Source organism: Centruroides sculpturatus, unplaced genomic scaffold (genome assembly GCF_000671375.1).
Source record: "Centruroides sculpturatus isolate CEXI.00-Female unplaced genomic scaffold, Cexi_2.0 scaffold2329, whole genome shotgun sequence".
NCBI classification, from domain to species: domain Eukaryota; kingdom Metazoa; phylum Arthropoda; class Arachnida; order Scorpiones; family Buthidae; genus Centruroides; species Centruroides sculpturatus.
Genome location: NW_019386855.1, coordinates 19,931 through 32,500, shown reverse-complemented (window position 1 = coordinate 32,500; position 12,570 = coordinate 19,931). Strand labels below are relative to the sequence as shown.

At 33.3% G+C, this 12,570-nt stretch overlaps 1 protein-coding gene across 1 annotated transcript in view; it reads right to left on the bottom strand.

Annotated features, from left to right (window-relative positions):
* Window positions 1-356: 356 nt before the first annotated feature.
* LOC111615853 (multidrug resistance-associated protein 4-like) overlaps window positions 357-12,570 on the bottom strand; it is a 29,178-nt gene continuing 16,964 nt past the window's right edge. Inside the window, exons 5-8 of the mRNA XM_023357285.1 lie at window positions 10,915-11,078; window positions 1,211-1,336; window positions 704-953; window positions 357-564 (exon numbers count right to left, since the gene is read on the bottom strand). Of these exons, the coding sequence (XP_023213053.1) occupies window positions 520-564; window positions 704-953; window positions 1,211-1,336; window positions 10,915-11,078 (585 nt within the window). The 3' untranslated portion in view covers window positions 357-519. The remainder of the gene's footprint in view (window positions 565-703; window positions 954-1,210; window positions 1,337-10,914; window positions 11,079-12,570) is intronic.

The following is a 12,570-nucleotide window of genomic DNA, read 5'->3' as shown; positions in this document are numbered from 1 at the left end:
TTGAAGACTTCTAATCGCCTTACAGCGATAGAGATCAACGTATTCTGATCGAAACTCTTAAGATAATTTTAGTCAACTTGCTTTCGATTACTGGGTGCTACTCCGTTACTATAAGAATTTCTGTACACAAAGCAAGCTGACATCGCTGTGTTACGTTATTCTTATTATATACAACGAATTTCATTTTTTGCTTATTTACGAGAATTGTTTTCAGGAACTTCATCAAATCTTGAATTTTCTTCATTCTAAACTAAAATGTATTTATTTTTATTTTTTGATTTTTTTCTGAAATTAATTTCAGCAAACAATAACACTTAAAAACTTAGTATTTTATGTCCATCATTATGTTACATTCGTTAATCTTAAATGATTCAAACTCGTTCACAGAATACAGATTTGCATGATACATGGTAAAGTTGGTAGATAAAAACGATTTCATATACAAGTGGAATCATTTTACAGTTTTTCGTTTAAAAGATTTCAGGTTCGTTGTAAAATTTAACACAGAATATTGTTTATTCAGCAACTTTTTTCCTCTGGGCAGGTTTTCAATTTATTCAGATTCTGTTATGGACAAATTTTAATATTTGATATCTCTATCCACAACAATATTAATAACTATATGTTAATATCTTCGAAGTAGTTCTCAATTAGTTTTGCAATTAGAAAATATGAAAAGAATAATTTTAAAATTGTTCCTTACCTGTATCCTTTTTAACGAAACCAAAATTTCTGCAACAAAACCCACTGCTTGAGAAAACAGACCAACAATGTTGCTATACATATACATTGAAAATGTCATTGTGACGAATATAATTTCGGCATTTAACTGTCCTCCATATAAAAAGAATGCGAGATATGCGAGGAGAGTAAATAATTTCGATGTAGGATATGACACGATATACGATATTCCGCTTGCATATAAAAACATTCGAATTTTATTCATTTCTTTCCTGCAAATAGAAACAATTAAATAATACAATTGCGGAGCTCCGAAAATAATTATCTAAAACACATTAGCGTATCGAAATGACAATAAAACCACTGTAAAAAGGAATCGGATGGTGTCAAATATTTTCTAAAGTTTGTGATTTATGCTCTGAATAGAATTTATTTTTTAAAACGAAAATACGTTTTTGAAAAATTTTCTCTGTTTAAGCAGTTATTCGTTCCGTTTTAGCCAGGTTTTACTGTATTTCAGTGCACTTACATTCTGATTTTTTCTAATAATGCGACATATGGCAATTCCCAGGTGTACATCTTGATTAACCTCATATCAGCAATCATTTCGTTCAACAGATTCAATCTTTCGTCTCCCAATACAGCTGCTTGTAATCTATTAATAAATTATATTTATATATATAAATATATACTCTTATTAAATGATATAAAATTAAATACTGGACTGATAATTTATATCTAAACACAATGTTACATTTAAGCGAATCCCTTTATTTTTCTAGCACTGAATATTATAAGAGTTTTGTTTATGCTATTTCAACAACTTTTTATACTAAACTCTACAGAAAAAAGCAAACACGATATGCAAATTCTTAGATAAAGCATGAATGTGTATGTTCTATTAAATAAATTCTTTTGTATAATTTCAGTGTGATAAGCAAATATCGAAACACGAGTACAGTACAATTGATTCTGTTTGAAATATCCAAATCAAATTATACTTAGAAATAGTGTTTTATACAGTCGACCCCCCTATAAAACCTAGATACGTTCCATTTTTTAGGAATCCAATTTCTTACGAGTCGTTCCAATCACAGCCCGACACGTGTAAAGTTTACGGACTACGGCTGATTGAAAGGTTTTCTTCCATAAAATTAATCGATTCTAGACTAATCCGACTCAACATTTCCAAAATACGTATATATTTTTTGGGAATAATCCGTATAAACTACGCTATAAACAAAAAATTGTAGGATTACTTACCGAGTGTCACCATTCGACATTGCCATTGCTCAACATTGTTTTCGTCGCGGAACAGCTCAGCAAAGAGCGGCCGATTTCTAACAACTTATTTTTCTGTGAAAACTTCGTAGAACTTCGGAGACATCATTAATATAAATAATTTTAATCGCCGTTGAATAAGAAATGTTTCTTTCACAAGAAATGTATAAAATTACAGTACTGTATTAGACTTACGGTACCTAATTTACATACTGACAGACGATAGTTAGCGTAAAAATCTCCGTAGCGTGGCGCCACGCTAGACGGCGGAAATTATATATTTAATTATAACAAAGTTACAATAAGTTAATATATAATTATATATACAGTACCTAATTTATATATAATTAATATATAATTATATGTACAGTACCTAATTTATATATAATTTATATAATACTGTCCAGACGATAGAAATCTCTCCGTAGCGTGGCGCTACGGACGGCAGGAAAGTAGTTCGGCTGCCCGATGACGTTTGAGGTGTTTATAGGGAACTTTTACTATTTTTTACGAATACCGGTAGCAATTTTTTCGCAGTTTTATAGGAATCGTAATTATAGGGACCATAATTATAGGGGGTCGACTGTACTGTGCTTTTATAATTCATTTACGAACATGACAGTAAAATTCTAAAATAGCCAGTTTGTACGCCATGTCCCAAAGAAGTCATTTCGATGATGGTCAGAGATGGCTGGCAAGCCTTGGATAGGATAGAATCCGGTCAAGCTATTAAAAAAACTGTTCAATTTTCCAGTCAGTCATTTTGTAATTTCATCCGTGTACCCAATTTCAAATTATCAGAATTGTGAGCAGAAGACTGGCTAGAGCCACTATCGAGTTATAACAGCTTTCGAGGACTGCTACTTAGTATTATTTGTCAGTTGCAACAGGGAGGCAACACACCTGTATTACGTGCAAGCCTGGTTGCATCTACAGGAAGGCCTAAAACTGTGACTACTGTAATAAGAGATTGCATGCACATGATTTTTATGTGCGAAGCCCAAATATTTCTGTTTTATTGATTTTCAGGCAGAGAGGAGCCCTTTACACTTGCTTCAAAAACCAGTCACTTCGATTATACAGGATTAGAAAATGTTCTGTTGAACAATGAGTCATCATTTGCATTACAGTTATCACGAACTTTGTAAGAAATTTTGTAAGAAATGCGACTAATTCACGAACTTTTGTAAGAAATGCGACTAATTCACAGAATCAGTCGATGAACATTGTTCATTGTCATTATTTTTCTGTTGTTTGCGTCCTTATGTGGGATGCGATTTGCTTAGATAGATGTATTGGTCACGTTTCCCGCTGTGGCACTGCGATGGGCCAAAGTTATCGAAATGAAATCCTTTACCCCTCGTTCGACCTCATGTGAATGCAATTGGTACTGAATTCGTTCTTATGGACAACAATGAGTGGACATAGAAAACTGGTAGAATAACTTACGCGATTACCTAATAACAGAGAGAATTCACCCAATGCAGTGACCAGCGTATTTTCCAGTTTCTTATCATATATATCATATATAAGATGACTCAAAAGAGCAGTGCCTTCACGCCAAACTTCTCCAACGTGCTCTCATACAACAGTAAGAAATTTTTGCCTTCTGACTTCATTCATCATCTGACAGCTGGTGGAGATCATCGTTGTGCAGTCTGAATTGAAGTAAGAGGTGATCATATTCTTTATTAACAAACATTTCTTGTTTGCAAATGTACTGACATTTTGACGATTTTTTTAATTTTATAGAATGTCATACTATACGTTCGAGACCTTTTTTGTTTGTGCTAATAATTGGCAGAGTCCATGGGTGGGCGCCTCTACGTTAAAGCATATGGAGCACATGCAGAGCTGGCCCCGGGCAAGTTTTAGGATGTAGCGAAATTCTATTAAGACGCCCCCTTGGTTTCCCTTAATTTATACCCTTTAATTTTCTTTACCACTGTGGCGCCCCCTAGGACTTAGTGCCTGGAGCGTTAGCTCCGTTCGCCCTATGTCAGGGCCGGCTCTGAGCACATGCCCCCTTTTTTGTTGAGTTGGCCTTTTCCAAATCCCAAAAAAGCCATAAATTTTCATTATCAACAAATAGAATATTGCATGACTTTTAGCAAGCCTATTTTACAAATAAAAAAGAAACCAATGAACGCTATTTGTTTTCAATACTACATGTCATGTTTCAAGGCGAAGCTAACCCCCAGTGAAACCAGCAACATCTTGTATCATAGATATTGAAGCTCTTTGCATAACGTACGATACCCTTTTTTATAGTTTGTGTTCCCATCTTTGATAGTGTGCTGACGCCGTTGGCAAATTCTTATTCTGTTTCTGTAAAATTTAAAATAAATTGCTGTAGTAGTTTCTGATTTGTATCTTATTTTCAATTTTGTGCTTAATTTTTGGAAAAGAAAATATTTTAGGTATTAAAGATTATTTCACGTGTTTTGGTTTCATGCAGGTTAAAGCAGTATACTGTAAATGTTTTTATAACCTTAAGAATTTATTTACTTTATGCTAAAAGTAAACATTTTTGAAAAAATTAAGAAAATATGTCATTAATACAATATAGTGTTTATCCCGGACAAGAAAAATAGATTAAAAAAATTTTACAAACCCCTTTATATATTATTAATTTTATTTTTCCGCGTTTTTGATGGTTTCCATCAATTTAATAATATATGAAAAAAGACAAGTGTTATACACAGATTTACTTGTAAATATGTAAACCTATCCACTTACATCCGAGATACAGGAGGGAAGTTACACCAATCAATCGTGTTAAATCAATAAAGCATGATTACAAAAATTCGAATATGTGTGAACATTGTTTGAAGAACAGTGGTCAGATTAATTTTAATACATCTAGTATAGTCCAATTACAGGGGAGTACGATGAACGGAAAGTTATAAGAATACTTGGAAATAAAAATTTTTTATTATTAATAAAGGACAATGACAGAGTAAATTCACCTGACTCGTAAATTAAAATTTCCACTGATTGAGTTTAAAAGTTCGTTTTGCTGTCGGAGGGAAGGTGAATGATGTGGAAAGAAAACGAATGAAACAATAACAGCAAGGGGTGTGTATAATTAAGATTTGTAACAAAGAGAACACAGGTTAATACCTGTGTTCTCTTTGTTACAAATCTTAATTTGTAACACACCCCTTGCTATGAAGAGAACACAGGTTAATACCTGTGTTTTCTTCAATAATTGAACATATATAAATTAATTATTAAAAATTAAATATATATATATAAATTAATTTAAATAAAACAAATTAATTTAAGTTGCAATATTGAAAATTTCGAGAAGTAAATATTTTGCTTTAAGTAGATTGTAAATTCAATGTAGTTATTGTACGATATATTTAATAGGATTTGTGTTTGTACGTTTTTTAACTTGTATACAATGAACCCACTGTGTAGGGAAATATTGTAATTTCCGAAATAATCTGGGTACAATATACTTGTTGATTTGCGAGTAATTATACAGTTTGTGAATTTGATAATTTCTAAAAAAATAACCGATATTTGAATCCGTTTTTTATTGAGATGGAAAAAACGGAATAAAAGCAAATGAAAAATCAAATTTTCCAACACGTTATTTGCTGAGAATACGTTCAATCGTTCACCAACACTTACGACCCGCTGCACAAATAATTTTCTAATATAAAATACATGTTAACCGTTGTAAATGGAATATTCTCGAAACGGAACCTTTTCAAACCATGAACAAGAAATATTATACGAGTCTTGGAACTTGCTATGAGTTTAAATGAATTAAACGCACTACGAAAACAAAGAAATTGTAACTAAATAAACGAATGTCGAAAAAATAAATAACCCAATCGCAAATATAATGAACAAAACACCCAATTAAAAATTTTAGAAAAAAGTTTTTAAAAACTATGAAAAACAAAGCAGATGAGCCCAGCGTTACTCAGGCAAGTAAGATAATTCTCGTTATAATGAAGAATGACCTTACTTAAAATAAAATGATTAATTTTACATATAAAATCTAAAAAATCTTGTTTGAAACATTATGTTAAGAATTTGGAACGAAAGTATTCGTTCGAATTCGTTTATTTTGGATTCATTGTTTATGAGTTAAACGAAAAGTGTAAATGCTTAAAAGATTTGTTAATTTTCAAAATGTATACTATACGTGCCACTATTTACCTTTCTTTCTATTATTTACAGTTTCTATTATTTATTTTCCGTTGGGTAGTTAAATTTTCAAAAATCTCTTATTAACGTGCATTTCATGGTATACCCTACCAAAATGCAGTCAAAAACGCAAAAAAACAGTATCTAAAATAGCATGAACCCGAGTTCTTCCAGATAATGCTTAACACTCTGCCTCTGTTCTGCGCAAGAATTTCCAAAAAACTTTTATTAGGATGAATTTGCATGGCATACCCTACTAAAACGCATTAAAATAAAAAAAATGCATCTTAAAGAGTACAGTGGAAGGCGAGTTTTTTAAAATAAGCCTTAATCCTCTTTCTCTTCCCCACGGAATAATTTCGAAAAATCCCTTCCTATTGTACTTTCTCGTGACGTATACTGTACAACAAATTTCAACTTTCAACTCCTAACCGTTTGGGATCTGAGCTTATTATTATTGTGTTCAGTTTAGTGAATTATGCTCGGTTGACATGCTATGTACTATCCCGGAGCAGAGTGAGGGAATAGAAACCAAAACATAACTAAAATTAAATAAGTTTGTCACTGTCTGTATTCAAGAATTTCCTAATAGTATGACATGTATTCGATATACGCCGTAATTGCCTTCTGTAGTGTGCTGTAAATCTATTCAAATGTAATGTTCCCAGACTCTTGCGTAGTGTATGTGCTATCACACCCATAGAGGAGAGAACAGCAGGTACAATAAGCACCCTATCCATATCCATCTTCAACAGATGCCTGTTTCCTGGGTAACTTCTGTATACTTGCTAATTAGTTGAATAAATGTGTTTTGTATATTGTGAGTGTTTGAAATGGATATGTCTATAATGTATGTGATTTTATTGTGTTTGTTAGAATTACTGCTTTATGTAACTGTGATGTTTCTTGTCTTTTTAGACAAACTCTCGCAGTGATTGCATTTGTAGGTAGTGAAAGTTTAACTATGTCAATCATGCTACGACGGTCATCTTTAAGTAGAAGAGTTAATCTTTCTGTAGCAGATTTAGGATGATGTAGTTTATTCTTGGTAAGTGTTGTTCTTGTTTTCCTTTGGAGTTGCTCAAGACCTGTGTGAGTCCAAGGTATAACTTTAAAAGAATAAGTGAGTACTGGGATGACATACGCGTTTATTGCTTTAACTGTGTTTTTTGCATATAACTCTGTTCTGAGGATAGGATTTAACCTATTTTGGTATTTTTTAATTAATCTTTGCTTTATTTGTGTATGTTCTGTTAGTTTGGCCAGATGGAATCCTAAATTCTTGTACAATTTGCCCTCTTACATGGATTTAATAACGTCTCCATTTCCAAGTGCAAAATCGTCTTTCTTCAGGATTCCTTTTTCTATGTGAAATGTTTTGCATTTGTCTAGGCCAAACTCCATTTTTATGGCCTTAGTGTATGAACTTGTGATTTGTAGGAGCTGCTGTAGTTGTTTTTGTGTGGATGCATAAAGTTTTATGTCGTCCATGTACATGAGATGTGACAGCGAAAACTGTGTTGTTTTTTCATGTCTGATAATGTAGCCATATTGCGTGTTGTTTCACATGTTGGATAATGGGTTCAGGGCTAGGCAAAACCAGAAAGGACTCAAGTAATCGCCTTAAAAAATTTCTCGCCTAATGAATATTTCGTTTGTTTGTATGGAAGTGTTACTAATCCTGAGATGTAGTGTTGTTCTTCCACTGCTGCATAATGTTTTTATAGAATACAATGAATAATGGATGTATTTTGTATACATGTATATTATGTAGCAGCCAACTGTGTGAAACGCTGTTGAATGCTTTTCTATAGTCTATATAAGACATGTGTATATTTTCTGTATTGTTTGTGTGCTTGTCGTAGAATGACTGAATATATGAGTAACTGTTCTTTGCATACCCTGTGATTTCTACGGCAACCTTTGTGTTGTTCTGTACGAATGTCATGTTCTTCAACATGTTTGTATAGTTTGTTTGTAATGCAGGATGTCAATAACTTTTAGAGTGTTGGAAGACATCTAATTGGTCTGTATTGTGTGGGGTCTGTGGTTTTGTTGTTTTTAAGTTTCATGTAGTTGATGCCCTGAATAAGAAATTTCGGCATGGCTTGTGAATTGATGATGATGTTTGTTAGATGTTTGGCTAGTTCCTAAGGCAGAGATATAAACTTTTTTATCAGAAATTGTGAATGTTATCTAAATCAGCTCTCTTCCAGTTGGGTGTTCTGTTAACAGCGTAGCGAATGTCGTGTATGTTTATTTCAGCACAGGGCATAGTTGGTATGTTGTGCAAGTTTCTGTTCTCCTCTTCAATCCAGCCTGCATCAGCTTTGTGTGTAACAGCATTGGTCCAAAGAAAAGACCAATAAGTTGTGAGTTCTTCTTCTGTAGGTGTGCCACTGTGCTGTGTATCAGTGTTTGCTTTGGTACAGATTTGTCTGTAGAAAAGTTTTCACTGTTTATGAATAATTTATTTTGTTGTTTTCGTAGTGTACTTGTTTTGTATCGTTTGAGTCTACGTGCTTTGGCTGCGAGTTTCTGTTTTAGTGTATCGATGTATTCTGTAATGTGTGTGTTGTGATGTTCATGTTTTGTGTGTGTTTTGATTTTCTTGAAAATGTTTTTGAGTTGTTTGCTTAATTTGGGTGTTATGTTGTTTCTAGTGTATTGTGTCAGCCTGCCTAATTGCTGTCTAATGTCATTTATTTGTGTTTCTATTCTTCTCTGCCAGGCAGGCTTGATAAAATTGTGTTTTGTGTGTGTCTGTCTGCGATTGTATTTTCATTCCATGGTGTGTCATTACTGTGACTGCCCAAGCATAAACTAATGTATGAATGTCTGAGAGTGTAGAAATTGAATGAATGTAGTTTGGTAGTATGTGAGTGTTTACATAATTTAGTGTTTTTCCTACTACCTCTGACGTGCTGATTTTCGGTATTCGTGGTCTTTATGTGGGATCTGTGCCTGTACATTTAGTGAGTGTTTCCTGTAATATAAGTGAAAGCGTATTAACTAATTCTATGTCTATGTTATCAGTGATAGATGAGGAAGTGCCTGTAGTATCATTAGTTGTAGTTGTTGTATGTGTGCTATTATCAATGCTTGTTGCTGAATTATTCTGACAGGTTACGTGACCTTCATTAATGTTAAATGTTTCTGTCTGTTGAAGTATTTAATCAGCAACCTGTTGTTTAATAAGTTGAAGTGTTGTTTGTGGGATAAGATTGCTGTGTATAATTGTTCTTTTTTCATCAACAACCCTTTGTTCGGAGACAGTAAGGTGGAAATATTGTTGTGTGAATCTATGGTGTAGTTGTTGTCTGTACGCTGTCATGTTTATTTCGATTGTTCTGATTGCGTAGTAACTACGGATGATAAACTCGTCTATTTCTATTGGCCATTTCATCCGTTGGCGTGGTTTTCCAGCCTTTGTGGTCTGTGGATGCATTGTCACAGAAACACCAAGGGTAGATTGATTCCTCAAATCTGTTGAGGGCATTGCAGTAGCCATGCTTCGGCCTGCGCTGCTTTTGCCACCAGTAACCAAGGTAGACTGTCGCCTATTTTTCAAACGTGGGCCTCTGCCTAACCCACGAACGCAGACGTTGTTAAACCAGGCGAAGTCAGAGCCGGTATCACACTTTGATCTGGTTACTACCATGATAAATATCTCCACAGAGTGTGGGTGTGGTCACTATTCGCTTTATTTCTCCCTATAGACCTTACTAGCATGTGTGCCCCTACCAGGAGCTTGTGCTCACGCCTATATTGCTCTATAGTTCAGTAAAATTACTGGGCTCTCCCACCACGACCAGTTGGTGACCAAGGAAGAGATAAATTATTATTATTATTATTATTATTATTATTACCAACCCATCACGATTATATACATAGATGATAAATATTTTGTATTATTTGTTTTATTATAATCGATGTAACGTTGGTCAGTAATTAATCAATGTATATATTTTATTATTTCTTATGTTTTTTATACAAGACATAAAGTTTGTCATTCAACACAATTTCGTAAATAAATAAATTTCAACTCTGATTTTAATGTTATTAAAAATAAATTTTAAACCCCAATTTAGAGATTTTTAATCTAACAAAAAGTAGTACCCCATTAGACTTCGATAAACGCTAGGTCTTGAAAAACCTAGATCCTACCCTGCTGATGATGAAACGGTGTTTGATTATATCACGTTTAGAAAGAACAGAAATCCTACACGAACGTTATTTAACATATTATTGCATCAAATGAACATCCGCCATGATTCACGTGCGTATAATATTTACTTTCCAAACATGCTTTATGTAAAATTTCACACAAATTACACACGCTCCGAAATGAAAAGCATGTTTCTAAATATAGTTTTTCGCTTATACAAACAACTATTTTAATTAATATTTGATGTTTTTATCTTCTGGTTAATATGTGGAACGTTTAAATCATAATATATACATAATGGATTCCGTCAGGCCCATAAAGGCGTGTCTACATATGTTGGCCCTCATCTAGCATTTGTGTATCATACATACTAAAAATTTCTTGGTCTGCTCGATGGATTCGAGCCCTGGCATCCCAGATCATTCTGCTAACACATTGGTCATCTTACCATTTCTAATGTCAGCTAATGTAGAATAGATTTCGATTAAATACATGAAATTTTATATATGGTAAATACATCAATTTCATTTCTATTAAACATTATTAAATAATGAAAGATGATTTATTTATTACATTTACAGATACTTTACAATTATATAATTTAAAATAATAATTACCTCAATTTTGAATATAGTTTACTCAAAGCAATTTGTATCGGAAAATAGAGAAATATGACTAAGAATCCAATTAGAATAGTACATCCATAATACTTCCACAACATGGCTATCGCAGTAATAATGAAGAAAGGCGATGTAAATAAAACAGGAAGGCTGATAACTTTCTGTAATAAATGAAGTGTTTCATTTATACCGATAAATAACTATTAAATCGATTAAAATGAATATAAATTTAAGAATAATTATTTCGGACGTCATAAAGTATTGTATATCATGGACATATTAAGTATAAACGAGCTACTTTTGCTTTTGCATTAGATTATTATTTTGGCAGCTACACTATCTGAGTGTCGCAGATTATTGAAAATGGCGGATTACTCGTTGTTTTTATATTATCGAAAAATTCAAAGTTACTTTTCTTATGAATACAGCAAACATTTCTGTACATTTTATGTTTATAATACCAATCAGAAACCGTCAAGTTCAACAGCAATTCCGACAGAATATTCTGATACCATGGAACCGTCTAGTCCAGTGTTTCTCAACGGGGGCGATATCGCCCCCATGTGGGCGTTTTTTCATGTTGAGGGGGCGATTTGTAAACATTTTTTATTTTGGGGGCGAAAAACACTTTTCTGGGCGATATAGTAAAACATTATATTAAAATTAATTAAATATTTTATTCGTTATATCGTACAATAATTAAACAAATAAGATTATACTAGTCACTAGTCTATTCAATGCAGTACAAATTTGGCTTTAGCCCTGCCCAAGGCATCGGAATTTTGAAGTGAAGGGGGCGATACTACGTAACGGTTTTATTGAAGGGGACGATACTACGTTGAAGGGGGCGACGATTCGTTAGAGGTTGAGAAACATTGGTCTATTCCAACAAACTAAGCAATTCAATCAGAATAGTTTCGCACTTAGACCTGTTCAAAGAGTACCAGTTCCCAAGAGAGAGCTGTACTTTTCTCACCTGTAATCCAGAGTTCGAACATTATGTAATATCGTCTCATCATTTAAATAGGTTCAATATTTTATTTTTTAAAAATATAAACTTTTGTCAAAAAAATAAAAATAAAAATAATATACATAACTAGCAGGTAGACCCGGCGTTGGTCGGGCAAATGTAACGATAGCGAAGATTAAGATTATCACGTTATAGTCAACATTACCCGTTTTCACAAAATGCAAGAATTGGGTCTCCCGTTTCCAGATTAATTAGAGAATTTTTAGATGGTTCTAAAAATATCTTCGATTTCCTGCAAAAACGAAAAAACTTCACTTTCTCTTAAAACGTCGCTTTCTCTTAACAATTCCATTGTAACGTAACACTTGCATTGTTGACACGTCCATTGTTGACACTTCCATTGTTACTTAACACTTCTATTGTTGATGGAAGTGCTAAGCTTAATACTCTCCTCTCCCCCCGTGGGGGAAATTTCGAAAAATCCTTTCTTAGTGTGTGTTTTCGTGACGTACCCTAACTGTGTACCAAATTTCAACTTTCAACTTCTAACCGTTTGGGCTCTGCGCTTATTATTCGATTATATATATAGATGAGCAGAGTGCCCCAAAAGGCATTTCGCGAAACGTAGCGTTTTTAACTGAAGTGAAACATATCGATAAAAATCGATATCTGCGGAACGGTTT